We start from the raw sequence: 27,922 nt of genomic DNA on the forward strand, positions 1-27,922 counted from the left end.
TCACAGGCAGTGGGGAGATATACTTTGCTCTGACGGGGCTCCGCGATGTCTTTGGTCCTCAAGCTTTCTTCGGTGCAGTTCGCAGTATGCAGCAGTTTCTAGGTCCCGGGCGATGGGCCGAACCCTTGGCCTCAGTGTCTCCTGCTGCCCCTCCTGGTATATGGGGTCACCGCCATGGCACTCAAAAGTCTGGTCACGCTGTCCTGGCATTGGATGTTTATGGAGGCCCCCTCTCTGACACATGGGCCACCCACTACGAGATTTTGCAGGTCGGTGGCCCTCCACTCATCCCTCACTCCTCGGCAGCCCCTCCTGGCACATGGGGCCACCCACCACGAGGTCATGTAGGCCTGGCGCCCTCCACACAACCCTCACTCCTCTGTTCAGTCCAAGGTGGCCCCTCCTGGCACACGGGGGAGTGGGGTTAGCCGGGAACATTCCAGCACACGGGCTACTGTACGATCGGTGCAACAGCGGATTCCTTACACAGGGAGTCCTCACGATAGGGCTCCCCCCTGGACCTTGCTCCTTCCAACACTCTCCTCTTCCTCAAAGGGCACACTGGCCTTGGCAAGCGCTGGTGCTTCAGGCTCCAGGGCAAGTGGTCTTGGTATCCTGGGTGATGTACCCTCACCCAGCAGGGAGATTAGCTGGCCTATGCCCCCAGTAATGGACAAAGGCAGAGGTTTTGCAGAGCTCCCCCTCCTCTCACAGCTCGTCTGGCTGCTCAGCAGATGACAAAGTTTGGGGTCTCAAGCTCCCCAACTTATAATCCTTTTCCAGACACAGAATGTAATTTAGTGTCTGAGTCTTTGAAGTTTTAGGTTGGGGTTCTGCTTCTTTGAAATGGACATCTTTGTCCTTACTTCTTCCTCTTGACGGATGTCTGTCACAGCAGGCTGGACTCTGAAGTTGATTAACCCACAACAAGATTCATGAGGGTGACCAGAGTTCACACCCGGGTGTCAGTCGCATTGATATGTGCAACAAAAGGTTAATGCCGTGCTCCTAGCCCTTCTCTTTATGGTTGCCTTATTAGGCCCATCTCCCTCTTACTGAGATGTATCCAGGCCCTTTCCTTGTGATCTTTCATTGAATCAAAGAGCCCTTTGAAATGCACAGACCAGAGTCTGGCTGCCCCATCCCCCAGTGCATGTCCCTCCCAGATGACAGGAATGAAGCAATACACAAATCTATCTGGGGGTATTAGTCTGCTATCATGTTTTCTACCAGGCAGACCTAGGCTTCCCAAAATGGAACCCAAGGTCCTCCATGTAATGTTACAGTGCACGCACACTTTCACTCAGTGTACATCTATACCACACTTACTGCACAGGACTGTTATCCTCATGTATTATGCCACCCCAAGCATAACTACATGCAGCAAACACATTCAGCCTGCACACCCTGTTCAGTACTGCGCCTCTCTGTTCTGTATCAGTGTGCCATTTTAAAAACACACACTGCCAGCATACACACATTTACCATGTGCACACTGTACCACACCACCCCTTGTGTAGTGTACTTCTTACAAGCATACACACACTCAGCACCTTTCCATCATGCACGCCCTCCCACACCCACCTGATGTAGGTCAGGGGTGAGTAAAGCACACAACAGCAGAACTTTAAACAAGCATTTGCAATGCAATAGGTCGCGCATTTGCGCTAGTTTGAGCTATTGACATTGCAAATGACAATGCCTTTTATTTTTGTTTTTAAAACATAAATGAAAGGCATTGCCATTTACAAAGCCAATCGCAGCGTTTAACATAAATGATCACCCTAGCCAATAATAAAGATGGGCGGGCTTCCAGTACACTTCTAAAATCTACTCTACCACAATATGTCTCGCAGAGCGAGGAGCGCATGCGCGCTCCTGCGCTAGGTCTTTGAGACCTAAAGATACGACCAGCTTGAACAGACTACTCCCCCTTACCACCATACTAAGTTCAATGTTTAAATATTATGTGGTTGTGTGAAAAGAAACAAGAAGGCAGTAGAGCAGAAACACGCAAGAGGGAAGAGGAGGCTGAAGGCTGACATATACACTTCATATCAGATCACAGTAACATCCCAACCCAAGTTTGCATGTATTTTGAACTTTAAAAGAAAGTAAAATACTATCACAAATATAAACTGATGCAGAGAGCCGCACGGGACAATTTCACAGTTCTTTGCTAGAAATCGTTTTCAGATGTATTCCTACTTCGTAAGCCCGGAAAGAAGGTAGCATTGCTTCCGTACACTGAAAAAAGTGGCAAACTGTCCTAATGTCAACAACGCTCAATACATTTCATTTTGTGTATGCCACAGTCCTAAACTTTCATACAACAATACATTTTCAGAAGAACATAAGTATATATGAAGACAAAACCAGGCCAGCAGATAAAGCAAAGTTTCCATACCACCAAAGACTGAAAATGGTGCCAGCACCACTGCCAGAGTGGGGGTGCAGCCATCAATGTTACATCACTGAACTCATAGATATTGGGAAAAATCCAATTGTCACACAAAGAAGTGTAGCAAATGACCATGGCCATTCACTGTAATGGTGAAGTATGTAGCTGGTGGTGTATTTTGGAGCACACTGCCGCAAATATATTACTAAAGCATGGTAAGATAGTGCACTGTTATTTACAGGCAGCACATTCTGCATTGAAATGGCTAGTAAATTTGCAAGGTCATACAGTATTACTGATAAATTAAATAGCACACAGAAGATAATGTGTGGAAATGTGGTTTAAGCTAATATTTTTCATTTGCGCATCACCTAGTAAAGTATCTTGAGTTGTTTTATCCTATTTAAATCTGTATTTGCATTGCACTTCAAAATTACCAAAAAAGCGCTTAATGTGTGCATTCCTGAATGCGGGTATATTTTTGAAATGTGTACAGTTCATTTATAGTTATTTAAATTTCTTTTCACACCAGCAAGATTTTCACATAGTTCATTTAACAAAGTCCTCTCACTGTGCAGTCAGAGAAATTAAAGCACACACGATTCCATGTTTAAAAGAATAAGCAGCAATTTCTCAAGAGACGCAGACTGACATTTGAATAATGTCTATGAATGCACAGCAAAGGTGACAAGATAAAAATACAAGCATTGGCATAGCCAATAGGTCTCGCCTTTGGGACCTTATGTGTTTAGCCATGCAACACTTGATGTTGCACTAAGGATATTGTGCTGCATAATTAAATACTTATAAGGTCCCAAAGGCGAGACCTATTGGCTATGCCAATGCTTGTTTATGTTCTTTTGTGTTTCTGTTCTATGTAAATTCAGACATTAAATGCAGTAATTGAATTCCCCATCTGGACTTTTATTAGATTAGGTATATCAAACATAGGTTCAGGGGGGTAGATACATGCCAGACTTTCAGGATAGGCACATAAAATACAATAAACCTATTGGAGCTCTAATACATAGTTAGCTTTTAATCTGAAATCTGGCATGGGTTCAATCCTCCTTCACATTTGATGGGCACCCCTGTTTTAGCACAATTGAGCAGGAAAAAAGTCAGTAATCAGTTATCTTTGTTTTATCAACATCAAGAGGATGAAAGGCTGGATCAATATTGTCATGAATGATCTGTGATATGAAAGTTACTCACAGATTTCTGGAGCAGGCAAACTAAACCATAAAACAACCTTGCTAAAATTAGAACTTGTGACCTATAAACTGCACACATCTGTGCAGTACATGCAGAAATCCATCGAGCTACTTTGAGTATATGAGCCTGTCAATAACAAACTTCACACAGATCTCAGCAGCGAGCATGTTAACTCACTGAGGTATGTAACTGGCATTGAAACACATACTCACTTGTGTTTCTTATTTAGTCCCAACTCTCCTGTTAAAAGCAAGTTTTATGCATATTCATTACGTATGCAAGGACTTTGATATGCCACTACATATCATTCCCCGAAAGGAGCCTTACTGCATGATTTGTTTGCCTTGCTCAAGAATGATGATTAAACACACTTGTCATGCCATAATTAAAACGGGTATAAATTTTAAAAGCTTGAGTTGTAAATAAGTTATTCTTCACGAACTGCCAGCAGGTATTGCCACATTGTGGTAATATTTAATATTCGCCAGCTACCAGTGTGCTCGGTTCAGTTTCAAGTTTGGGCATCAGTATTTTCTTTAATGGCACCATACTGACACTTTGTGCTTGGTTTATTTGCGTTGTGTTGTTTGCAGCAAACATCTATCTAAACTTGGATGAGTTCAGGCTTTTCAAGTGCCTAATCACATCAAAATCAAGAATATTTGAGGAGAGCTAAAACCTATTGCATGTTAAATAAGATCTATACACAAAACATCTTCCCCATGACAGCAAGTGAGTTAAATTATTTACTGGTATTCTATTCAGCAATTTAAAGGTGCTGTATGGTGTTAAATATAGTATGAACCGAACTTAACTAACGAAGTATGCCTAAGCAGCCCAGCAATTGTCCTAAATATCTGGGGTAGTGGGAGTTAGCACAGATATCTTGTGGAAGATATTGTAAACTCTATTCAAACTGGCCATCTCTGTTTAGGCGACCCCATTTGCCACGGACTGTCACAGAAACAGATCATCTTCCTGCCAGGTATATTAGCCCAGAGTTTGAAAACACAACACTTCATACTGACAGGAGAGTTCTCACGAGTAATTATAACTCAAGGTTTGAAGATGGCTACCCCCACCCATTCAAAATCTTAGTTTCCATACAACACCTTCTCGGCACCATCCAACCCCTAACTTGGGTCTAGTTGTGAGCCTGGTTGAAAATAGGTAATTCGCAAACAAACACCTATACATTGACTGTAGGCGAGAGACTGTAAAAACTTGAAAGCTGTCTGTAGACGAGACTGAAGAAAAAAATGTTTCTGCTGGTACTATTTTCCCCCACGCAATACGATTCACGTTTCTTTAACCGCATCAACGCGGTACAGATTTTCGCGGTGCGCTGAACATTTATAAAACCCGCAGTTCTCGTCATGAGCGTACGAGAGGTGTACCTCATGACGAGCTGAGCTCATCATGAGCGTCGAAGGGGTTAAAGGCAGAACTATCAACCTTGTCACTGAAAGTTATAGAGCTGATAACATAGAAGGGAGCACTCCCACTTTAGAAGGGTTGCAGTATTTTAAAGTCCCTGCCGGTGCAAAAATTAAAGACCTTGCTGTTTCCGTTATGACCGCCAGGCCTCTGAGCTCTCGCACTTAAGGAGTCAGCAAAGAGAAATAAGGAGTGTCAGATCTAAAGAAACAGAAGAAGGAAAACAAGCAAGTAGCTTGAAGAGACTTGAACACAAGTGCGGAGGGGCAGTGCGCGGGCTCAGAGGGCAGGGTGATTTGGATGGCACCAGTTTGGACAGCTTCCTGCCCAATTTTACATTAACCCCAGTATTCAGGCACAGAAAGCATAATTTTTAGGAGAAAGTATGTGACAAATACTAATAGGTTACGGAAATCGCACAAGTCTCCTACTCCAGAAAACATAGAATAAAGGGTGTACGTGGAGCAGTGCTGCACTCACTGAAAGGGCCGAATGTGCATGCAAGACTGGCTTTGTGACAAGTCCTCTCAAAAGGTGGTGTTGCTACTCAGCCCAATCCCCTTAGAGTGTGTGTGTGTATTTTGCATAATTCCAACGTGACACCACGAGACCACTTCACAGCACTAGTCATGCTGTGAACACAAAACCCGCCGCACCATTTACTAGGACGTGCAGCTTTCTCAGCCAGGGCTTACTTTCGGAGTGATTACATTAAACAGCTAAAGGCTAGCAGTGGGCACAAGTGAGAATCCCCAATAGCACAAGTGACTTGCCCTACCTGACGATATGGTCAAGTGGAGCACACAATTTATTTCCATGACACAGGTACACAAAGCGATATTATTTAAAGGGGCCATACAACTTGCTTGCGCCTTATCAAAATTCCAATATGGACCGCTATTGCCTGTAAACCACCTTCATTTTGGGGGGGAAGTTCCCATCAATGGACTTTGTAGTTCTAGTATTTTTATTCGGGTTGTATCTCCTAAGCTCTACAGTACACTGCATTGAGTATGTGGTTGCCTCTTTCTTTATCCGTCCAGTTATTGGAGTGTGTGTGCATTAGGGCTGTCACGTGCTCTTCAAGCACCCCATATTTTGCGGGTGCCTTGCCTGAATACTTCTGTCAAAGTGTGCCGCGGCGGACTAGCGGTTTAAGATGCCTTCCTATTCCGTCGTGTCACTTTCGCCTGTGGCCGCTAGGTGGCTCTACCGCGCTGCCTTTGCCCAGCCTGCTAGGCGGGTGTAAAGAATGGCATTTGCCTTGTGAACGGGAAGCGCCGCTTAGGGGTGATCTGTGCACTGGGAGCCCCTGGAATGTGTTTCTTCACCTGAACTTCAGGCTGAGAGGCACCGGGGACCATGCGCCGGGAGTAGTGTCAGCCTGAAGGTGCAGAGGAGTCCTGGTCCTGGGAGCTCGCTGTGTGGTGACAGTAGAGGTTATCCTGCTACCTTGGAGTGCGTCCTGCTGCCACCGCGAGTGGATCTGGAGCCGCTGTGCACCTCACTGATTCCCGCCGTGGAGGGGTCTGGGCGTTGCGTGTCTTGAGGAGCCCTGCCACATCTCAGTCCTCAAGCCGGAGGTCTGGTCGATGGTGCACCGAAGTGGCGGGAAGTGAGTGGATGTCACGCTGGAGGGCCCCGGGGACTGATGCCTATGTCCACAAGCATTGGCCGCGCTGCAGTAAAGCTGCGCGGCCGTGAAAGACATCATTTGCATAAAAGAAACAAGCCGGCCTGGAGCGCGCCTTGGAAGAGACACGGGAGGTCAGGAGCGTGATGCCGTGAGCGTGCACGTTGGCGTTCCTTGCGGCTCGCGCGTTCATAGACCGGTGTCTGCTTGTGCACCGGTCTGTGCCACTTGGGGAGGGAAGACAACGACAATAAGGCTCGCTGGCCGCAGCGCTTCGCGCTGCAACACCAGGCAAGCCCTAAAAAGGTGAATGAGCCTGTAGGCCTCACTCCAGAGACACATGGTAAAAAGGACCTATTCCCTGCTACTGATCTCTACACGGTATGCTGCCACCACCGCGCTTGTGCTGCTTTACTCCTGTGGTCCCCGGAAGCTTGTTTCCTTTCCAGTAAAGAATTGGCTTGGTAGTTTGGTCTGCCCTGTTCCCATGATGCACTGGGCCAGGGCAAGACTAATTTGCATGTAGCCAGGTTCTGAACTGGGATGGTGCAGTGAGCTAAAAAACGGTGATGGATCAAGCCCTGATCTTTTGACTGGGTAGGAGTGTTCTGCTTAATTCGGATACTCTGTCCATCACCACCCCCTGTTATTACTCCTGTTGAAGGCAGCCTTCCACCACAATGAGTGTAGTGTTTTGGGCACCCCTCCCAGGCCAAGAAGACCGCAATCCCTGAGACAGGCTTATGTCATGGCACACACCCATGATCTGTTTCCGCCTTTGACAACAAAAAATCTCAGCATGAGGGATCCAGACAACAGTACAGTACAGTATGGCTCTCAGGCAGAGGACTTTTCCATCTAGCAGTTCAGTTCACCACAGTCCTCAAGACTTTTTGGTTTTTAGTCAACAAAAGCCCCTCTGTGTGATGGCATGCAGACTTTGATAGGAAGCTCTCTTTTAAATTCCCTATTTGTTCCCCTAATCTATCCAGAGACACCCATCCGGTACGTTACTGTCACATTTTGAGTGGTGATGCTTTTTTCACAGACTGGATACCTTACAATCTGTGATTTGCACTGATTATTCCAACGATAATGGATATTCGCACTACCTATGTATTGAAAAAGGAGAAGATTGAAAGAACATAATCTGTTATTGTTTCTTAATCCGGGACCTTCATTAACTTGTTCATTTTAAATTTTAATACCAACCAAATCTTTAACCACATCTTTGTCTGATTTTAACAAGACAGCTTTGATTAATGTACTATATTTAGAACAAAGGGTACTTATAATTCTTTAACACAACATGCTAGGTCTTCACAGCAAAGATCCTGTTACAGTACATAATGTCTAGCATCTAACAAGGTATGACCCAGTCATCTTTGGTTTGTAGGAAAACTTGAGTATGACAAAAGACATCCCCCATCTGAGATACAGTTCACAGCCAGCCCTTGTAAGCCTGGACCAGGAGATACCATGCATTACTTTTTATAACTGCCTGATCCCACAAATTGCTGTTATTATTTTGTATAGCACACAATTTGCCACCAATATATCCTCACAGTGCATGTAGAAAAACGAAAGGTGACTTCTCAAACAAGCACTGGCGAATGCAATAGGTCCGGCTTAAATGTGCATGTGAGCACTTGCATTCACAAATCTTGTTTAGATTCATTGCATACACAAATGTTGTTGACAATGCTAAAGCCTCCCCTGTTGACTTTGCCAATAATGGGAATAAATAGCAAAACAATTACTGCTTTCTGTATAAAATGCATATACGAGCTAAATAATTGAATGAGACAAACAGTGTGAAGATGGAGTGTAACATTCTGGCCAAAAATAGTCCCTCAGAGTCATACACTACAATGTAAGCACTTCCTGTAAGGTGGTATAATGCACCAAACAGCTAATCGCAAGCACTGAGTGGGTAATCCTCAGGTTAGAGCCACAGCCCACTCTTCCACACAGCTGCACCGTCAAGCCAGACCTAAAAATAGTTCCGATATTTTCATCACAGATCGGAGTCTCACCCCGAATGTGCAGATGCTCGAAGCGATGTGTGCGTCAACTGTGAAGGATGGGGGAAGAGTTTGACATGTGCCTTTGTGCAATGCAAGGCCTCTTCCTAAACCAGCTTTGGGCCAGAACCAGGGTGGCATATTCCCTAACCGAGGGTGTTCCTGCAGACTGCATTAGCACCACAGGTGTTCAATTGACTTACCAGGGCTGTTTCTGCAGCCACCAGCCGTGCTCCCTCGACGCCAGGAGCCATCAAAGATCGTGGTGTGCCACTTGCTCACGTCGTCCTTGTCCAGAGCATCTGGAGATAAGTTACAGATCTCAAGGCGGGAAAATTGCCGTAGGAATTCCTGGAAGGACATCCTAGGGGGTGCAAAGGGATGGGGCACAGAGTCAATAAGTGTTTCTGATACAAATGTCAGGTGAAGGTGAGATCTTGGGATGAGGCGATATAGTTCAATAAAATCATATCAACCACCAATGATTACAGAGTCAGAGTATAATACAAGTTTTTCTCGGTGTTTTAAATGGTAAATGAACAACAAGCACAAACTCTGGAAAGTCTAAAAAATAGTCCAACAACATGCGCACATCGACCTGTGGCAAGGACTGCAGTGCGGGTTAAAGGCGTGCAGCGCTCTGTGTCCTTCATGAAAGTTGCTCCGTGGAATGCAAAGATGCCAACAGAGGTACCATAATTTAATTTACAAACAAGTTTACAAGATATATTTTTTCCAGACCTGGGTCAATCATATAATGTTGGAATGGACATCCTGGACCCTTCGGCCCAGCCCAGTTCTACAGTTCAAGACCTCTGACTCCACTCATGCTACACGGCCCCGCGATCATGATGTCCAACTCCTGCTATGGAGCAAGAAACGTCCTGCACCAATGCACAAGGATCCTGCTGCATTATTGCATCTGCCCCCTGCTGTGATGCAATAACAATTACTGCACCAATGCAAAAGGGCCCTCTTGCATCACCGTATCCATAGCACACACATGCCCTATGGACATGTTTGCGCTAGATGGCACTTTGAAAAATGCAGTTTTGTGCATTTTTCAAAGTTTGCACATGTTTACCATCAACTTACAGTTGATGGTAATAGTGTTTCCTAATTGCTCAGTTCACATTTAGGAAAGGCTTCTTAAATGTGCATAAGGGAATCACTAATTGCAATTCCCTATGTGCATTCGCAATTTAGGTAATCGCTAAAAATTACGCTTACCTAAATTGCGAATGCCAAAGCCTTTCATACATAGGGAAAGGCCATTTTGCATTCGCAAACGGACAAATGTTGTGATTCGCACTGTTTGCGAACGCAAAATAGTTCCATACATATGTCCCTTTGTGAGGTCCAAAGCAGTCAAGAAGTTTAGAACCAATGCTCTAAAGAACATGTATATTGTATTCATAATTCTTAATAGGACTCTTCATACTGTGCCAACAGTAACTAGGTGAGTTTGAACAGAAGGTTACAATTCTTACCTATGTTAGGGCCACATGTACAACCTTCTTGCCAGTCGCAAACAGACTGATTCACAGAATCGAATTGGGCCATGTGCGAATGTAAAGGAAAAGGCTACTTACCAGTATGCATCTGTTCTTGGCATGTAGAGCTGCAGAATATCATACTTGCGCATAGATCGCCATCTGGTGTTGGACTCGGATGTTTGCAGTTTGTTGTTGTCTTGGAAGAAATCTTTGTATTCACGAGATAGGGGACTCCTCCCTTGGGCAATAGTGCGCATGGGCATCGACTCCATCCTCAGATTGTTTTTCTCTATGATGGGAAATGATGGAGTTTGGTATAAACAGAAATGATGTCCATGTGAGTGTATCTAAGTAAAATAACACTGGAACAGGTACAGGTTCCAGGGAGGCGGTGGGCGTATCATATTCTGCAGCTCTACATGCCAAGAATAGGTGCATACTGGTAAGTAGCATTTTCCGTTCGAGGCATATGAGCTGCAGAATTCATACTTTTGCATAGACTGTACAGCAGTGCTATCCCTTAGTGGTGTCCACCTGTATCTGTTGCAGTGGTCTGAAAAAATGTTTTAAGAACAGCCTGGCCTACAGAAGCCTGTTTTACCTGCACGTCTACACAATAGTGTTTGGTGAAGGGGTGTGGCGTAGCCCATGTTACTGCCTTACAAATGTCATCTAAGGGAATGTTCCCTAAGAATGTCATGGAAGCCCCTAATTTGCATGTTGAGTGCGCTCTAGGGGGAATTGCTAATGTGCGTTTTGCCTTTTGGCAGCATATTTGAATGCATTTGACTATCCAATTGGCAATTCCAGCTTTGGAGATGGGTTTACTTTATTAGGTGGAGAGAAAGCAGTTGGTTTGTCTTCCTAAAAGGTTTAGTTCTGTCGATGTAATAAAGTATAGCTCTTTTAACATCAAGTGTGTGAAGAGCTCTCTCTGCTATGGAATCTGGTTATGAGAAAAAACAGGTAACTCTACAGATTGATTAAGATGAAAAGCAGAGATTACTTTGGGAAGGAATTTTGGATTTGTTCTCAGAACCACCTTGTTATGATGTATTTGTAAGAATGGTTCTTGTATGGTTAAAGCATGGATCTCACTTACTCTCCTGAGAGAGGTGATTGCTATGAGGAAAGGAATTGCAATTCACATTTGTGTAGAGGTTCAAATGGAGGACTCAAGAGCCTAGTAAGGACAATGTTTAAATTCCACACCGAAGAGGGTGGTCTTATGGGAGGAATTATTCTTTTAAGGCCTTCCATGAACGCTTTGATAGCGGGTACCCTAACAATGACTAATGTTGTCTGTTTTGCAGGTAAGCGGCAAGGGCAGCAAGATGTAATCATATAGATGTGTATGCTAGATTACATCTTTGTAGATGCAGCAAGTAACAAATAATGTTCTGAATTGAAGCATCTAGTGGGGCAATATTGTTTGGCTGCATAGCAAACTCTAGTAGTAGGGCATCTGGCTTCTTTAATAATGTTCATACAGTCTAGAGGGAGGTTGAGGTAACCAAACTCTAGGACTTCAGGAGCCAGATAGCTAGATTTAGTTGGTTTGGATCTGGATGCTGTATCTCTCCATGGTTCTGCATAAGCAGATTTGGGGAGAGTAGTAGTTTTTGGTGTGGAACTATTGAGAGTTCCAGAAGTGTTGGGAACCATGGTTCCCGGGCCCATGTTGGACCAACCAGGATCATTTTGAGAGACTGATGTTTGCGTTTGCGTACTACTAGTGGAATGAGTGGGAGTGGCGGAAAAGCGTATGCAAATCTCCCTGACCAGTTCATCCATATAGCATTGCCCGGGGACAACGGGAGTGGAAACCTGGCGGCGAAGGTTGGGCATGTTGCGTTTGCATGTGTGGCGAACAGATCTATGTCTGGGTGGCCCCACATTTTGAAAAATGGTTGAAGAACTTGAGGATGAAGTTCCGATTTGTGTATCTGCAGTGTCTGACGACTTAGCAGATGCGCAATCTGATAGTGTACTCCTGGAAGATGTTCTGCCAAAAGATATATGTTTTGTGGAATGGCTCATCTCCATATGCTTTGCGCTAGTAGAGAGAGTAGCAAAGAATGTGTTCCTCCTTGTTTTTGTATATCGTACATTGCTGTCATACTGTCCATGCGGACAAGGACAGTTTTGTTGATGAGATGTAGTTGGAATGATTTTAATGCTAGCAAAATTGTTTGTAGTTCTAGGTGATTAATGTTGAGCACTTTTTGTTAAGTGGTCCAGCTGCCCTGAATTGTGTGGTTTAGGAGATGGGCTCCGCAGCTGGTGAGTGATGCGTCCGCTGTTAGCACTATTTGTGAAACTGGGTCTAGGAACGGCCGCCCTTTGCAAAGGTTTTGTGTGTTCCATCACTGGAGAGAGCGATGTCTGTGGCTGATCACCAACACCAGATCTGAAGCTGACCGTGAGCCTGGTTCCACTGACTGCAAAGCATTCCTGTAAAGGATGCATCTGAAGTCTTGCATGAAAATACTATGAATAGGCAAGAGGCCATCATTCCTATGAGCTGCATAAACACTGGAGCGGTTAGGGAGTGTTGGGATTGGAATTTTGTGATGAGGGTTTGCATACTGGCTATCCTGGCTGGATTGGGGTATGCAAGAGCTTTGGAAGTGTCTATTGTGGACCCTAGATACTGATGTAGGTAGAAGGGCTGTAGATGGGACTTGGTGTGGTTTATTGTGAATCCAAGGTCATGGAGCAGCTGAATTGTTTTGTAAGTTTGGTGAACACACTGGCTGTACGACTTGGCTTTTATGAGCCAGTCGTAAAGGTATGGAAACACATGAATCTGTTGTCTGCGCAAGTGTGCGGCTACTACCGCCAGACACTTTGTAAAGACCCTGGGTGCTGTGGTTACTCCAAATGGGAGAACCTTGAATTGATAGTGTTGGCCGTCCACTGTGAATCTTAGATATTTCCTGTGAGCAGGGTGTATAGGAATATGGAAGTAGGTGTCCTTGAGATCTAAAGTGGCAAGGAAGTCGCCTTGTTGAAGTAGTGGAAGGATTTGTTGAAGAGTGATCATGTGAAAGTGATCTGACTGTATGTAGAAATTGAGAGGTCTCAGGTCCAGTATTGGTCTGAGAGTACCGTCCTTTTGGGGATTAGAAAGTACAGAAAGTAAACCCCTGTCCCTTGATGTTGTAGGGGAACTGGTTCTATTGCATGCTATTGAAGCAGTGAGAGAACTTCTTGTTTGAGGAGCGTTAGATGTTCCATGGACACGGGGCGCTGTTTGGGCGGTAGGTTGGGGGGAGTTGCAGTAAGTTCCAGGCAGTAACCATACTGGATAATTTGTCTCACCCACTTGTCTGTAGTGATGGAGTTCCAAACAGGTAGGAACTGTGAGAGACTTCCTCTGACCGGAGTGGAATGGTCTGGAGGGAGCGGAGGGAAGTCATTGTTTGGTAGTGGGGGAGGAATGATTGTTACCTCGGCCTCTCCCTTTGTTATTATTTCCCCTGTACCCACCTCTGAAATATCCCCTGTTGGGAGATGTTTGTGTGGGGCTTTTATAGGAGGAGGAAGCAGTGTCTGTGCTGATGTTTTGGGATGCGCCCCTATTAAAGGAGTGACAAAAGGAACCTCGTGTTGAAGGAGACTGCAATGCTCCCATAGATTTTGAAGTGTCGGTGTCCTTTTTCATTTTTTCTAAAGCTGTGTCTACAGCTGGGCCAAACAGGTGTTCTTGGTCGAACGGCTGATTCAAGATGGTGGCTTGCACTTCTTGTTTAAAACCAGAAATGCGCAACTGTGCATGTCTGCGTAGGAAGACACTGGTGTTGACAGATCTAGATGCTGTGTCTGCTGCATCGAGGGCAGATTTAATGGATGCATTTGTAATTCATTTGCCCTCCTGAACCAGATCATGAGCTAGCTTTGGCCTTGTAATGGTCAGGTAAATGCTGAATTAGGTCTTCAAGCTCATCGCAGTGAGCCCTATCGTACCTGGCAAGCAGTGCTTGTGCATTAGCTATCCTCAAGTGATTAGCTGCTTGGGAGGCAAAGCGTCTAGCAGTTTCGACTACTTGTCTGGAGGTGGAGCATCGCCAGAGGTTTGAGAATTGGCACGTTTCCTTGCATTTGATACTACCAAAGAATCTAGAGAGAGTTGTCCTTTAATGTAGGTAGGATCATTTGGGGCGGGTTTATTATTTTGTATCAGTGCGGGGATTGAGAATTCTGGTCTTGACAGGGTCCTTGAAGATGTCTTGTGCGTGGTTAATGACACCTTTGAGCACGGGCAATGTTAGTTTTGTCCTTTGTGACTGGGCAAAATTATCTACCAGGAAGTCTTCCTCCATGGGGTCTGAATGCATTTGTACATTATGATATTGGGCAGCCCTATTAATAAGCTGACTAAACCCTATGTTGTCATCTGCGGGAGATGAACATGTTGGGTATGCCTCGAATCAGGAAGGTATTGAGGATATGCAGGATCATTGTAATTTGCCCATGTGTCGTGTGCTATAGTAGTGACATCATCAGGGTCATCTGGAGGGTCAATATGCCCACCCCTGTCCCCTGGGTCGTCGTCATCATCATCCTGTGGGGGTGGTGAGTATGGAGAGAGTCTAGGAGAGTGTATGGGAGACTTTTCAGGAGATAAAAGTTTAGTAGGAAGAACAGGAGAAGAGGGTTGTAGGGGTGAAGTTGCAAAATAGAGAGTTAGGTGTTGATTTTCCTCTTGTTTGTGGGGAGACTGACAATAGGGCTTGTTTTAGGGTCCACATGCAATGTCTTTGTTTCGGATTAATAGGATCTGGTTGAAAAAGTTCTTCCAGGTTGGCGTCTCCTTTCGGGGCCGATTTTTTCAGTTCCGAACACAGTTTTGATTTGTGGTCTAGAGCCTTAGAAGGGGTTTTTTGCTCCTTCGGCTTTGATGTCGAGTTGGTAATCTTTTTCGGATCCGAAGGTTTTTGGGGTTTGTTCAGATCCGAAGTCTTGTGGTCTTTCGGTGCCTTAGAGCTCGATGCAGAGGCCTTTTTTGGGGTAACAGGAGTAGGATGTATTCTCAATTTCGGTACAGACTGTGCTTTTTGGGCACCGATATGCGGCTTGCTCGGTCCCGAGCTGCCGGAAGGCTTTTCCTTTGTCTCAGAGCCGGGCCTGGAGGCGGGGCTTCTGAAGTTTTCTTTCAGTCTCGACTAAGGCCTTCAGGCGAAGTTTTGACCAGAGCCTTCTTTTTTCAGGTGGGGTAGGGTCAGGGGTAGTTGTACTCACTCGTTGACCTGGAGTGATCTGGTCATCGGAGTTGTTGTCATCCGCTTCGGATACGATGTCGAGCTCCTCTGAATCCTCTGCCTCTGGAACGTCTGGGCCTTCATCGAAGATGTCTTCTGGCACCGGTGCAGATCGTTGCGCCATGACGTGTCGTCGAGTTCGGCGATCACGGATTGTCTTCTTGGATCGAAAGGAGATGCAGGGCTGGCAATCTTTTTCCTCGTGTTCTGGCGAGAGACAAAGGTTGCAGACCTTGTGATGGTCGCTGTGAGGAAATTTAGCTCCACACTGGGGGCATTTTTAAAATGGAGTCCTTTCCATTAGACGTAGGCCCGAATGGCGTCGATAGGCCCAGCGGCCCGCGTCGATGACCGGAACCGGGTATTCTAGAGTTAGCACGTCAAAGCACGCAAACGAAACAATACTGTTGATTTGTGATGTTTTACACATCGAAAAGGTTTGGAAACACGGTACTGAACTGGAGCGCCAAAGTTACATCTGAAGCCGATGGGGGAAAAAGCAATCTGAGGATGGAGTCGATGCCCATGTGCACTATCTTCCAAAGGAGGAGTCACCTATCTCATGACTACAAAGACTTCTTCCAAGACAACAACAAACTGCAATCATCCGAGCCCAACACCAGATGGCGATCTATGCAAAAGTATGAATTATGCAGCTCATATGCCTTGAACATGGCTTTTTAGGATGTAGAAAGCCCTCTTTGCAATTCAGTAACCTAGTACCAAACCGCAAATTGGGTTTGCAATTCAGTATTAGGAAGGGACGTGTTTAGGGCGTCCTGTCCGAATACCGAATCGCAGTGGTATGTGTGAATGTTATGCGACCAAAATGCGGTTGCAAAACATAAGCAATATACTGTCAGTTTCAAATTGGTGATAACACATTCGCAAATGGGAAGGTGTCCCCAAGAGACCCCTTCCCCTTTAAGGTTTGTAAAAGCATTTTTTAAGGGCAGCCAGTGGCCCCACGGACCGCTGCTTAGTCTTAAGCAATTAAAAGAAAACTTTTCTTTTTTTTTTTTTTTTTTTTTTTTTAATACATCCGGATTTCAAAATTCTTCATTTAAAAGCAATCACATACATGGTGGTCTGCTGACCCCAGAAGGCAACGATCACTGTGATTAAGCGATGCCCACAGGTCGCAAATAGAGACCTACCTCATTCATATTCATGAGGTGGGTCTATTTGTAACCCACTGGGAATCGCAAATGAAATTCAAAAGTGTTTCATACATTTGAAATAGAGATTTCCTAATTGCGATTTCTTGCAAATCGCAATTAGGAAATTGCTATTTCAAAGTTTTGTACATGTGGCCCTAGGTCTCTTAAATACACGTGCAGTCAGCTTCAATAATTGTGGCTGTTTTTTTTCGTGAGAGGACATTGTGGCCTGTGGGTTTATTTCAATGTGTCTCCTCAATCCCCAAACATGCACACTAGAAGACATGACAAGACGTGTGTGCTTGAAAAAGTGCTTACGGCACATACAATATACAGAATTTAAAATGTCCATGATTAGTGAGGTTTTTGGGAACCAAGGCTATATCAAGGACTGGGTTCTTAATTCGAGCAACAAGGAACAGCAGAATATATACAGGGTCAAACAGATGTGATTTGCTTCAAAGTAAAGATCCCTCTGTTAGTGTTATACAGAATGGTGGCTTTGCCAATCATCTGGGTGAAATTAAGCACCAGGAGAGATGCTGTTTGGGGGATATGTTTGCAGAGCTCTCTGTTCTTTATATGAGATTTATGTGGATTCTCAGTTGCGTAATACATCTGTTGCTTCGAAATAACCAAAGTAGGAGCTGCTTAAATTTCAGAAACTTTTAATACTTATGTATTAACTTGCATTAAGGAAGACAACATATATAATCTTTTCAATATGAAAGAAACATCCCTAGGAAAGAGATCTCAAAGACATCTATGGTTAAGACAACAGTCTGCGTGGATTAACTGGGTGGCACTAGGATGAGGAGGTCATTTCTAACAGTGATTGAGACCAATGAGTTGTGTCGGCTTTTAAAGTACTCATGACTTGGCCGCCTTCTCTTACCAGAACTCCCCATCCTCCATCTTCACATAAAAGTCTTCTTTTTCTGCGGGGTCCACTTCGTTCCACTCAGGCGAGCTGTGGCAGAGAGCAGAGGCATCAAGAAAGCAGACATTAGCTTGAGTTCATACTTAATTTTTCACATCCCACGACAGCAGCAGAATAATCCCAATTTCTTGCATGGGTGACCATCACTGTGTCAGGCGGACATAGCAGTGTCAGTCTGTCACTGGACGCGACTGGGGCACCGTGAACTCCTGTGCATGTTGGTGGGGACTGAGAAACAACAAGCTTCCATACAGCGCTCATACCAGGGGGGGCATGTCCATTTTCTCAGTTGATAAAAGATTTCCCTGCAGTGCTCATTTCATGGTTTTGGACTTCTGTAGTAAGACTGTCACTCACTTGTCACTCCAGGCACCCGTCCACTCCACTTGACCCCAGGGGTTCCGGATGCGTATGAGCTGCTCCGCGCGACCTCTGTAATTCACCTATCACAGGGCAAGAGAACAGAACTTGACTTTTAACCAGTGATCTACAGCACTCCAGTCACATGAACATCATCTAATGAAAAGAAACTCACCTCTTTGAGAGCAGTGACGGAGTAAGCGTGGCCCTTCACCAACTTCTTGAACGTTACGGCTTCCATGTCAAAGGCACTGGTTATCTAAAGAGCACAATGAATGAGAAGGGTGGGAACTTTATTGGCATGACAATTATTCTCTTCTTTTTTAAATCTGCCTCTGGAGTATTCCAGTGACATTCTAGAGATATCTCCTTCCACCACTGCATGCAGGGAGGCACAACTGCTCAACATCCACTACTACACGCAGGCACCACAAGCCGCTGTCCACCACTGCATGCAAGCACTGCCAGCCACTGTCCATCACTGCAGAAAGGCACTACCAGCCACTGTCCACTGCTGCACAGAGGCCTCTGTCTTAGCTGATTTATGGTTCCTCTCACTCCACTGGAGAGTCCTCGTGGCAAAACTGGTTCCTAGCGCTGGATTCACTGACAACGAAATGCAATCTCTGAAAGAAACTATTTGATTTCTTTCATGAACGTGCCCAGTGGCTGCTACCACAATGTCAACATCTTTAGTTCTGCTGAAGTCTGGGGAGGATCTCGATAAACATTTGAAAAAAGTCTGGATGAGGAACCACTAGGAGAGCCAACACCTATCATGGATTGACACCATCCTGGAAGCCAATCACAGAGCACACAAACAACATAGTAATGAGACTGTAGGTAAGGCCTACCCGAGAACTCCATCAGTGGATGCCCCTCACCAACATGAGAATCTGCGGTAACATTATGCACTGCAGCCAATGAACCTGGGCTCTTAAGCACGAAGAGGAGGCACTAACCATAGCGCTATCTAAATACAGGCAACAAGGAGACATGGAAAAGCTTATCGAAAAGGTTCCAGAAGAACATGTGTATTTGCTTCTGCATAGGCAAAAGTGCAGAGCCCAAATCCAGGGAATAACATTCTACATCCCAGTGCTTCAAACTAATATTACTTCTAGAATAATAAAACGACCATTATCCTGACCCCTCCCCCCAAAAAAACTACCATCTTATTAACTCCTATCATCAATGTCGAACATTAAAATATCCTTTACTATCTCAGACATCTCTCTTACCGCCTAACCTTACTTCTAACATTTGCTACAGATTTCATTTTATTAATATTAACTTAATCTGCACATCTGCAATGTCTGACTTTTGGAGCTGGAGAGCCGCAGTGGTTGATATCCGTTCCATTGGATGAACCAGAGTGGGTCATAGTGACGTCAACTCCTTGTGGGGATATTCCACCACCCTCAAATACTTGTCCCAGCCACCAACGTACAGGGCATAATCCGCTTGGAGAAAGTGATTGTTCTTTCCCAGCAATGAATAGTCCAGATTGTTGTCAATAACCCTGAAGGTGATAACCAAGGTGCAGCTTACATATCACTAAGGCTCTTCACCCAGACAAAGTTCTGAGAAACAAGTAGGCCTGTGGTCCAGAGAAGAAGCCGTGATACGACTGTGGACAGCTGGGCAAACAATGGTCCCAATCTGAAAGTCCACAACAATCATTTGATTTCCAATATCTCAGATGCAGACACCAATTTCTTCCACAATGAGGAATACCAAACATTTTAAAATATATTTATAACTTAATTTCCAACGTACCCTGCCAAAGAACACACACAGATCATTATTCATGCCATGTTAGGAGTTGTGGAAATTCTTCATTCACACATGTCTCTGTCAACCAGAAATCAGTGCTTACAGATGTGTAATTGATGGATATCCAAGACGAAAGACACAAGGGAAGCTATATTTGGGGTAAAGCCCTGCCATATGACAGAGGAGTGATCAAGTGAGTTTGTTCTGTTGATCTAAAGAAAAGTTCCTTACATCAATGGAGCAGCCCAGTAATGAGCCCCGTGCAAGCGCCCTCCGGATGATTCTGTACAGGTCCTTGGGAGCCTTCTTCAGGTCGTACATCTCTGCCACGCCTCCCGTAAAATCTTCAAATCCCTCAGTCGTGCTGCCTCCTGACAGGGCTTCATAGGAGCCATTCAGCCTGCAAGAGAGGGGTTGGAACAAAACAGTGAATGTACCGGGAGTGGAGACCTTCCAGGTGGCTACACATTGCCAGCATGTTTGGTTACTTTTGAGGGTACAACACCAAACGTACTCAGAGCCTATGGATGTGACAGTCATGAAAACATACTCCACTGATATGCAAGACTCAACAAAACATACTTAAAGCCTGTCAATGTCAAATAAATCTTTATTTGGGCAGACATATGGCCATAAAAGCACTTATTTAAAACAAATATAAAAGTGAAAACAGATCTGTATCATAAAACTTTAGTTAATAAAATATACATCACTGATCATACAAGCACCATAAATCATGTGGCATATTTTTTCCTTTAATTCAGCGCCTGAATGATAAAAATTCAAAACTGCATAACAAATTGTTGGAGACTCAAGGCGTTGCAAAACCAATAGACCCCTCTTGGTGTGTGTTAAAACATTTTCCACTTAAAATGGGGCGTAAAAACGGAGTTCTAAAAGCAGAGTACGAAGTGAAAAATAGCATGAATTGAGTGCTTGGTTGACTGGCTAGAAACTCCATCACACTGACAGCATGGAAATAGAGCAAACCAGGAACCAGAAACAGGAAAAGCCCCAAAAATGAATCATATCGGCTCTAAGCCATGTTAAATAAAACCTGTTTTATGGTGCTTTTACCCACGTTACGTAGGGCTCTATGCCATTACAAGTTGAGAGTGGAATATACAAACACACTATGACCATATCAAGAGCTTTCAGAAATCTCAACTTTTCTTTATGGGCAAAATACATTTCCTTAACCAGGACCTTGGAATGTGAGTTAATCTTATCTGTCGTATCGAAGAGACTGCCAAACCTTAGGTCTTGAAGAGTACTTTTCATATAATTAATCCAAGGAATGGCGAGCATGTACTTTATTTCAGGCAATCCTCCTCAATTCTGCGTGTGAAACTTAGCTCCAGTGTGGACCAGGTTATAACCCATAACAGAAAGGGTGCCACGCCCACCAGGTCTTCTAAAAATGATAACCCCAATTCATGATGGGAAATAAAACGATGTGGATCTGAGAAATCCTAAAAACCTTTTTTTAAACCTATTCTCTGCTGCCTAAAGGGACTTTACAGACGTGTGCCCCAACCCCCCAGCTCCATATGTGCCCACAGAGAGGCATTAGCTTTTATATAGCGTGGGCAATGCTTTAGGGGGTTTATGTCCCACGTTCTTCACGAACCTGAAGAGTGTTTCACACACTGCCACTATATTATTGTTCTTAAGCTTCAACCCCAGCATAAAACTATAAAACCCATCTAAAAGTGCTTGCTATCCATTTGCAGTACAAGCTAGGAGCACAGCGGTGTCTGCGTACAGTAGTACGGGAACTAGATGGGAACACATTTTGGGCAAGTCAGGAGTACAAGTACCTAAAAAGGAATAAAGCCAGTAAACTGAAACTGGACAAAGCAGATGCTCAGCCGCAAGTAAGAAACAACCCGAGTGTGAGAAATTAAAGAAGTAACCAAATCTTGGAAACAACTCATGAAAACGTATTCCCTACCTGCTAGAAATAGAATATGACAGTAAGAAACAGAAGGAAAAAAATGGCTATAAACTCAATAGCCATAAAACATATTTACAGCCTGTTATACTTACTACAGAAAACACTCTAAACGGCCTACAACAATTATCTTAAAACATATTTACATTTTACAAGTGAAAAACCGATGAATAAGTATGAAAACCCACTAATGTGCGAAACTAAAGTCTAAACTACACATGTTCAAGCTCGACACATATACTAAACTCGTACATTATTGTGGTCTTTCAAATCCATGAAGCAAGAAGTGTAGGAAAGTTACTGTTTCAAGAGTCTTATTCGCTTCGATAAACAACAAAGAAGGTTTTCATACATGTTGGCAGTGGGAACGTTATCTTAAGCCTTTAGGCAGTCAACAATTTAAAACACATTTATTTACTGCAATAGTCCTCTGAATTGTAGAAAACCTACAAGACAGGGCTTGTTACAAGCACACTTTTTAATCGACGTTTCCTGCTAGGATTGTTCAAACACATAAGATACATCCTTGAGGCATTCTTCTTCAAAAGATATTTAGTTTTAAAAAATGTGAATTCTGAGAGCTAAGAGACAACTTTGCAAGCTAATTGATTCTCAGATCACAAATAATTACCCTCCAGTTCTCCGCATAGGTAATAATCCTTGAAGGAAATCTCCTACTATATGGCATGGTTTGGGCTGAGAATCCCTCCCTGCCTATTAAAGCCCATCTGTGAACTAATCTGGAATCTCCCATGTGCCCCATCGTGTCTCCATGCATGTAAAAATCATGACATTCAAGATCTGACTTTTTCCTTGTCTACATTGCTGACATTTCCCATTGACCTTGTTGAACCATAGGGTGTTGGTATTTTCAGCTCCAGACCTTTCTAACACGAAGACTAAACCTCTACTCCCACCTCCCGTTTGAACTTCGGACCTGGAGTAAACTGTTCAATTTAGATGACGTAGCCTGTCCTCTGCAACAATCATCTAGTTACAGTAACCAGAAACACTTCTTCTATAATCATCTTCTCATTACTTTTAAAAGTTGGACCTGGCTTGCGACCAACAGTAATAGGTATCAGAAGAATAAGAAGCCTAGGTTCACGAGCCCTCTGGGGGAAGATGAACTTCATACCTGGTAACTGTCTCACATACTCATGCAAATACAGTTAAAGGTTTGGGTTTGATTTTGGATATGGATCTTTCATTTTCTATCTGAGATTAATATCTGGCTGATACAGAATATTGTGAAGTTTTTCTAAATATCTATTGCTGTTTTCACTGTTTTTAACCTCAAGGCTCTAGAGTAGGAACTCTTAACACAAAATTTAGGCCATCATTGGAGTTTTATGGACACATACTTGGCATAGGCCTTCTCCAGCAGTGCGCTCCAGAATTCCGTGCACTCGGCGGAGTGCACAAATACCAACTCGCCATCCTTGACTGGTAACCTGTCATCGATTACCACATCCACCCATTCTCCAAACTGCCAGATCTGAGGGGTACAGACAAAAGAGAAGAAGTAAATTTTTTCCATGTAATTCCCATAAATCAAGCAAGATTACCCCACATTCCATAAAACTTTGTCAGACAGTAACTCATGTGAACATTGAAATTGTATAATACCGCATATTGAAAAAACACGATGACGGAGCATGCAAAGTTGGTACTAATTTGCACTTTGCAAATTGCACGTAGTACAGCATCTAAATCAACAATGTTCTCAGATGCTTTGAAAAAGCAATTTTACATGCTTAACAGCATATAACCAATTCACAAAAAATGAACTTTTACAATGAAAACATTAGGTAATGAGAGAGCTGATGATTTTGGGGTCCCCCCTAACCTAGGGGGAGCACCAAGCAGATGCCTTGAACACAAAGAGCATAAACAAAAAGCACATTTTGTTGAACTTCAGTGGTGATCCCATCATTTTAGTACCACCCCAAGCACAGTTATTGGCAAAAAAAACAATCCCAACCAAAGGCCCTGCAAAGCATTATGGGACGAGATTAGCAGTGGCAGTGAATATTATAGTATCCAATATCAAAATAATTCTACAAAGAGCTGCAGTTCACCTAGTTGTTACTAGATGTCCCTCACGAGTCAAATGCAAAGCATTGAAATGAATATGCTACTTACCAGTATGCATCTGTTCTTGGCATGTAGGGCTGCTGAAATTCATATCTATAGCATAGATCGCCGCCTAGTGTTGGGTCCGGATGATTGCACATTGTTGTCCTGGAAGAGTCTTCGAAGTATCACGAGATAGGTGGCTCCTCCCCTGGACTACAGTGCGCATGGGCATCGACTCCATCCCCAGATTGTTTTTAGCCATTGTGGCAAAGATGGAGTGTAATAGTGTAAGCGATGGCCATGCCTAAGAGTAAATGCAAGAAAGTCTGCAGCCGCTACAGGCGCCGGGGAGGAAGGCGGGCGATATGAATGTCAGCAGCCCTACATGCCAAGAACAGATGCATACTGGTAAGTAGCATATTCAGTTCGAGGCATGTGGGCTGCTGAATTCATATCTATAGCATAGAATACATAGCAGTCCCTCCATTAACGGCGGCCGCCTGTGCCAGCTGCAGAAGTCTGAAAAAGTGTTTTAAGAACAGCCTGTCCTACAGCTGCCTGCTGTTTGGAGTGCACATCTACACAGTAATGTTTAGTAAATGTATGTGGTGTAGACCATGTGGCTGCTCTACAAATATCCTCCAAAGGAATATTACCCAGGAACGCCATGGAGGCCCCCAACTTGCGGGTGGAGTGGGCTCTGGGGGGGACCGTTAAAGTGCGCTTAGCCTTGTGATAGCAGATCTGAATACACTTAACGATCCACCTGGCGATCCCTGCTTTGGAAATGGGGTTGCCTTTGTGCTGGGCTGAGAAGGCAACAAAGAGCTGTTGTGTCTTTCTAAAGTCCTTGGTCCTATCGATGTAGTACATCAACGCTCTTCTGACATCAAGAGTGTGGAGCATTCTTTCTGCCACTGTCTCAGGGTTCTGAAAGAATTCGGGCAGTTCGATGGTTTGATTGACATGAAACTGCGAAACCACCTTAGGAAGGAATTTAGGGTTAGTGCGCAGCACCACCCTGTTGGAATGAATTTGAATAAATGGCTCTTGTCCAGTGAGTGCCTGTAGCTCACTAACACGTCGTAGAGATGTAATGGCAATGAGAAAAGCCACTTTCCATGTTAAGAACTGAATCTCACAGGAATGGAGAGGCTCAAAAGGGGGGCCCATCAACCTGGTGAGGACCACGTTGAGGTTCCACACAGGAGCTGGCGGGGTCCTGGGAGGGATGACCCGCTTCAGCCCTTCTAGGAAGGCTTTAATGGCAGGCACCCTGAAAACAGAGAGATGCTGCCTGTTCTGGAGATAAGCCGCTATGGCGGATAAGTGTATCCGAATGGAAGCATATGCCAGATTGCATTTGTAAAGATGTAACAAATAGCAGATGATATTAGGAATGGATGCATCTAGCGGGTTGATGTTGTGTTCTGTACAGTAAATGACAAACCGCTTCCATTTCGCTGCATAGCAAGCTCAGGTAGTGGGCTTTCTTGCCTCCCGGATGATGTCCATGCATTCAGGAGGCAAATCAAGGTAGCCAAATTCTAAGACCTCAGGAGCCAGATCGCCAGATTGAGCTGTTGCGGATCTGGGTGCTGAATGTCGCCATGGTTCTGCGTCAAGAGCCTGGGTGTGAGGCGCAGCCTTTGATGCGGTACCACGGAGAGTTCTAGAAACGTGGTGTACCATGGTTGGCGTGCCCACGTTGGAGCAACCAGGATGAGTGTCATCGAGTGTTGCTTTAGCTTTCTTGCCACCAGCGGTATGAGAGGTGCTGGGGGAAAAGCGTACGCAAATCTGCCTGACCAGTTCATCCATATCGCATTGCCCTGCGACTGTGGGTGAGGGAACCTGGCGGCAAAGCTTTGGCATTTTGCGTTTTCTCTTGTGGCAAACAGGTCTATCTCTGGATGACCCCATTGCTGGAAGTATGGGCGGAGTACTGATGGATGTAACTCCCACTCGTGCATCTGGTGGCTGTACCTGCTGAGCAGATCCGCCATCTGATTGTCCTTGCCCGGGAGGTGTTCCGCCATGAGGAAGATGTTCCTCTGAATGGCCCACTTCCACATGCTCTGAGCCAGATGAGACAACTGTGGAGAGTGTGTACCTTCCTGCTTTTGGATGTAGTACATGGCCGTCATGTTGTCCGTCCGGATCAACACGACTTAGTTGCACAGATGTACTTTGAAGGACTTGAGTGCCATGAAGATTGCCATCAGTTCTAGGTAGTTGATGTGCATCTTCTTTTGCTGCGTCGTCCATAGTCCCTGCACCGTGTAATGGAGCACATGAGCACCCCATCCCTGGAGAGATGCGTCCGCCGTCAGGATAATCTGTGGCACAGGCTCTTGGAACGGTCGGCCCTTGCAAAGGTTGTGTGGAGTCCACCAATGCAGAGACTTGTATGCCCGACCGGTCACCAACACTAGGTCGTTCAACTGTCCTTGAGCCTGAGTCCACTGATGTGCCAAGCATTCTTGGAGCGGACGCATATGCAACCTTGCGTGCGGGACTATGAAGATGCAGGAGGCCATCATGCCTATCAACTGCATGAACACTCTTGCTGGAAGTGAGTGTTGCAGTCTGAACTGTTGGATTAGCGACTGGATGTTGTCGATCCTCACTGAATTTGGCTGAGCCGTGGCTGCCAGAGTATCTATCGTCGCGCCCAGATACTGCCGCACATGGGCTGGCTGAAGGTGCGACTTCGGGTAGTTCAGTGAGAAGCCCAGACCGTGAAGAAGGTGAATGGTGTGGGACATATCGGCGGCGCACTGCTTGGCTGACTTTGCCTGAACCAGCCAGTCGTCCAGATAAGGATAGACATGGACGTTTTGTCTCCTGAGGTGCGCCGCCACAGTCGCCAGACATTTTGTGAACACTCTGGGGGCTGTGGTCACCCCGAAAGGAAGGACCTTAAATTGGTAATGCCGATTCTGAATGGTGAACCTGAGGTATTTCCTGTGGGATGGAAGGAGTGGGATGTGAAAGTAAGCATCCTTGAGATCCAAGGTTGCGAGGAAGTCTCCCTGATTGAGCAATGGAAGAACCTGTTGCAGTGTTAGCATGTGGAAGTGTTCTGAGAGAATGTACTGGTTTAGGGGCCTTAGGTCCAGAATAGGTCTGAGGGACCCGTCCTTCTTTGGGATTAAGAAGTACAGGGAATACACCCCTGTGCCTTCTTCCTCCACTGGCACGAGCTCTATTGCGCCTTTTTGCAGCATGACAAGAACCTCCTGCTGCAATAAGTGCAAATGCTCTGTGGACATAGGACGGTGTCTTGGTGGTATGTTGGGTGGAGTGGATGTTAGCTCCAAACAATAGCCGAACTGGATAAGTTTCCTGACCCACCTGTCTGTGGTGATGGAGTTCCAGACTGGCAGGAACTGCCTGAGCTGCTACTCTCTTTCCCGATGCCTCCAGCACTTTAGATTCTTTGTCTGGGGGAGGAGCTTCACCGGTGGTCTGCGAATTCGCCCTTTTGCGGGCATTAGAAACTACCAAGGAGTCCAATGGCAACTGGCCCTTGATGTAGGTAGGATCGCCAGGTGCCGGTCTGTATTTTTTCTCAATTCTAGGGTTGACTACCCTTGACCGAGTGGGTTCCTTAAAAATGTCCGCAGCATGCTTAAGGACCCCCTTCAGCATAGGAAGAGTCTTTACAGTCTTTTCAGCAGTTGAGAAAGTGTCAAAGAGGAAGTCCACCTCCACAGGGTCAGCATGCATTTCCACGTCGTGGTTTTTAGCTGCCCTCTCAATTAAGGCATTAAATGCCGCAGAATCCTCAGTGGGAGAGGTCTTGACGTTGTACACCTGAGGGTCATGGACGGTGTGCTGATCCCCTTGGTCACCTGCCCCTACCCATGAGTCCTGTTGTTCATCAGGCTCCGTGGTGGCAGGAAAATTGTATTCCTCGTCCTGATCCCCTGCATCCTCTCCATCAGAGTAAGTGGGTGAGGGTGTTGCAATTCTTGGAGTCTGAGGAACTATTGGTTCGACCAAGACCGGTGATTCTGGAGCAGGCCTTTTGCGCTTTAGAGGAATGGTGTATGACTCCAAAGGCTGCGATGCCGTGATTTTCCTTTTATAAAGCGTAAGCTTCCCGGTGTCGGCATCAATGAAATGCTCTGACTGCTCTTCTAGTAAGGGTGGCCGATGCTTCAAACTCCCAGCCGGG

The 27,922-nt window shown here is 45.0% G+C and overlaps 1 protein-coding gene across 1 annotated transcript in view; it reads right to left on the bottom strand.

The window, feature by feature from the left end:
• The window catches only part of LOC144762258 (calpain-1 catalytic subunit-like), a 434,899-nt gene that overhangs the window by 104,512 nt on the left and 302,465 nt on the right, over nt 1-27,922 (bottom strand). Inside the window, exons 5-10 of the mRNA XM_078647403.1 lie at nt 23,025-23,158; nt 19,938-20,106; nt 18,106-18,189; nt 17,928-18,013; nt 17,526-17,600; nt 8,914-9,074 (exon numbers count right to left, since the gene is read on the bottom strand). Of these exons, the coding sequence (XP_078503529.1) occupies nt 8,914-9,074; nt 17,526-17,600; nt 17,928-18,013; nt 18,106-18,189; nt 19,938-20,106; nt 23,025-23,158 (709 nt within the window). The remainder of the gene's footprint in view (nt 1-8,913; nt 9,075-17,525; nt 17,601-17,927; nt 18,014-18,105; nt 18,190-19,937; nt 20,107-23,024; nt 23,159-27,922) is intronic.

Source organism: Lissotriton helveticus, chromosome 6 (assembly GCF_964261635.1).
Source record: "Lissotriton helveticus chromosome 6, aLisHel1.1, whole genome shotgun sequence".
In the NCBI taxonomy this organism is placed as follows: Eukaryota; Metazoa; Chordata; class Amphibia; order Caudata; family Salamandridae; genus Lissotriton; species Lissotriton helveticus.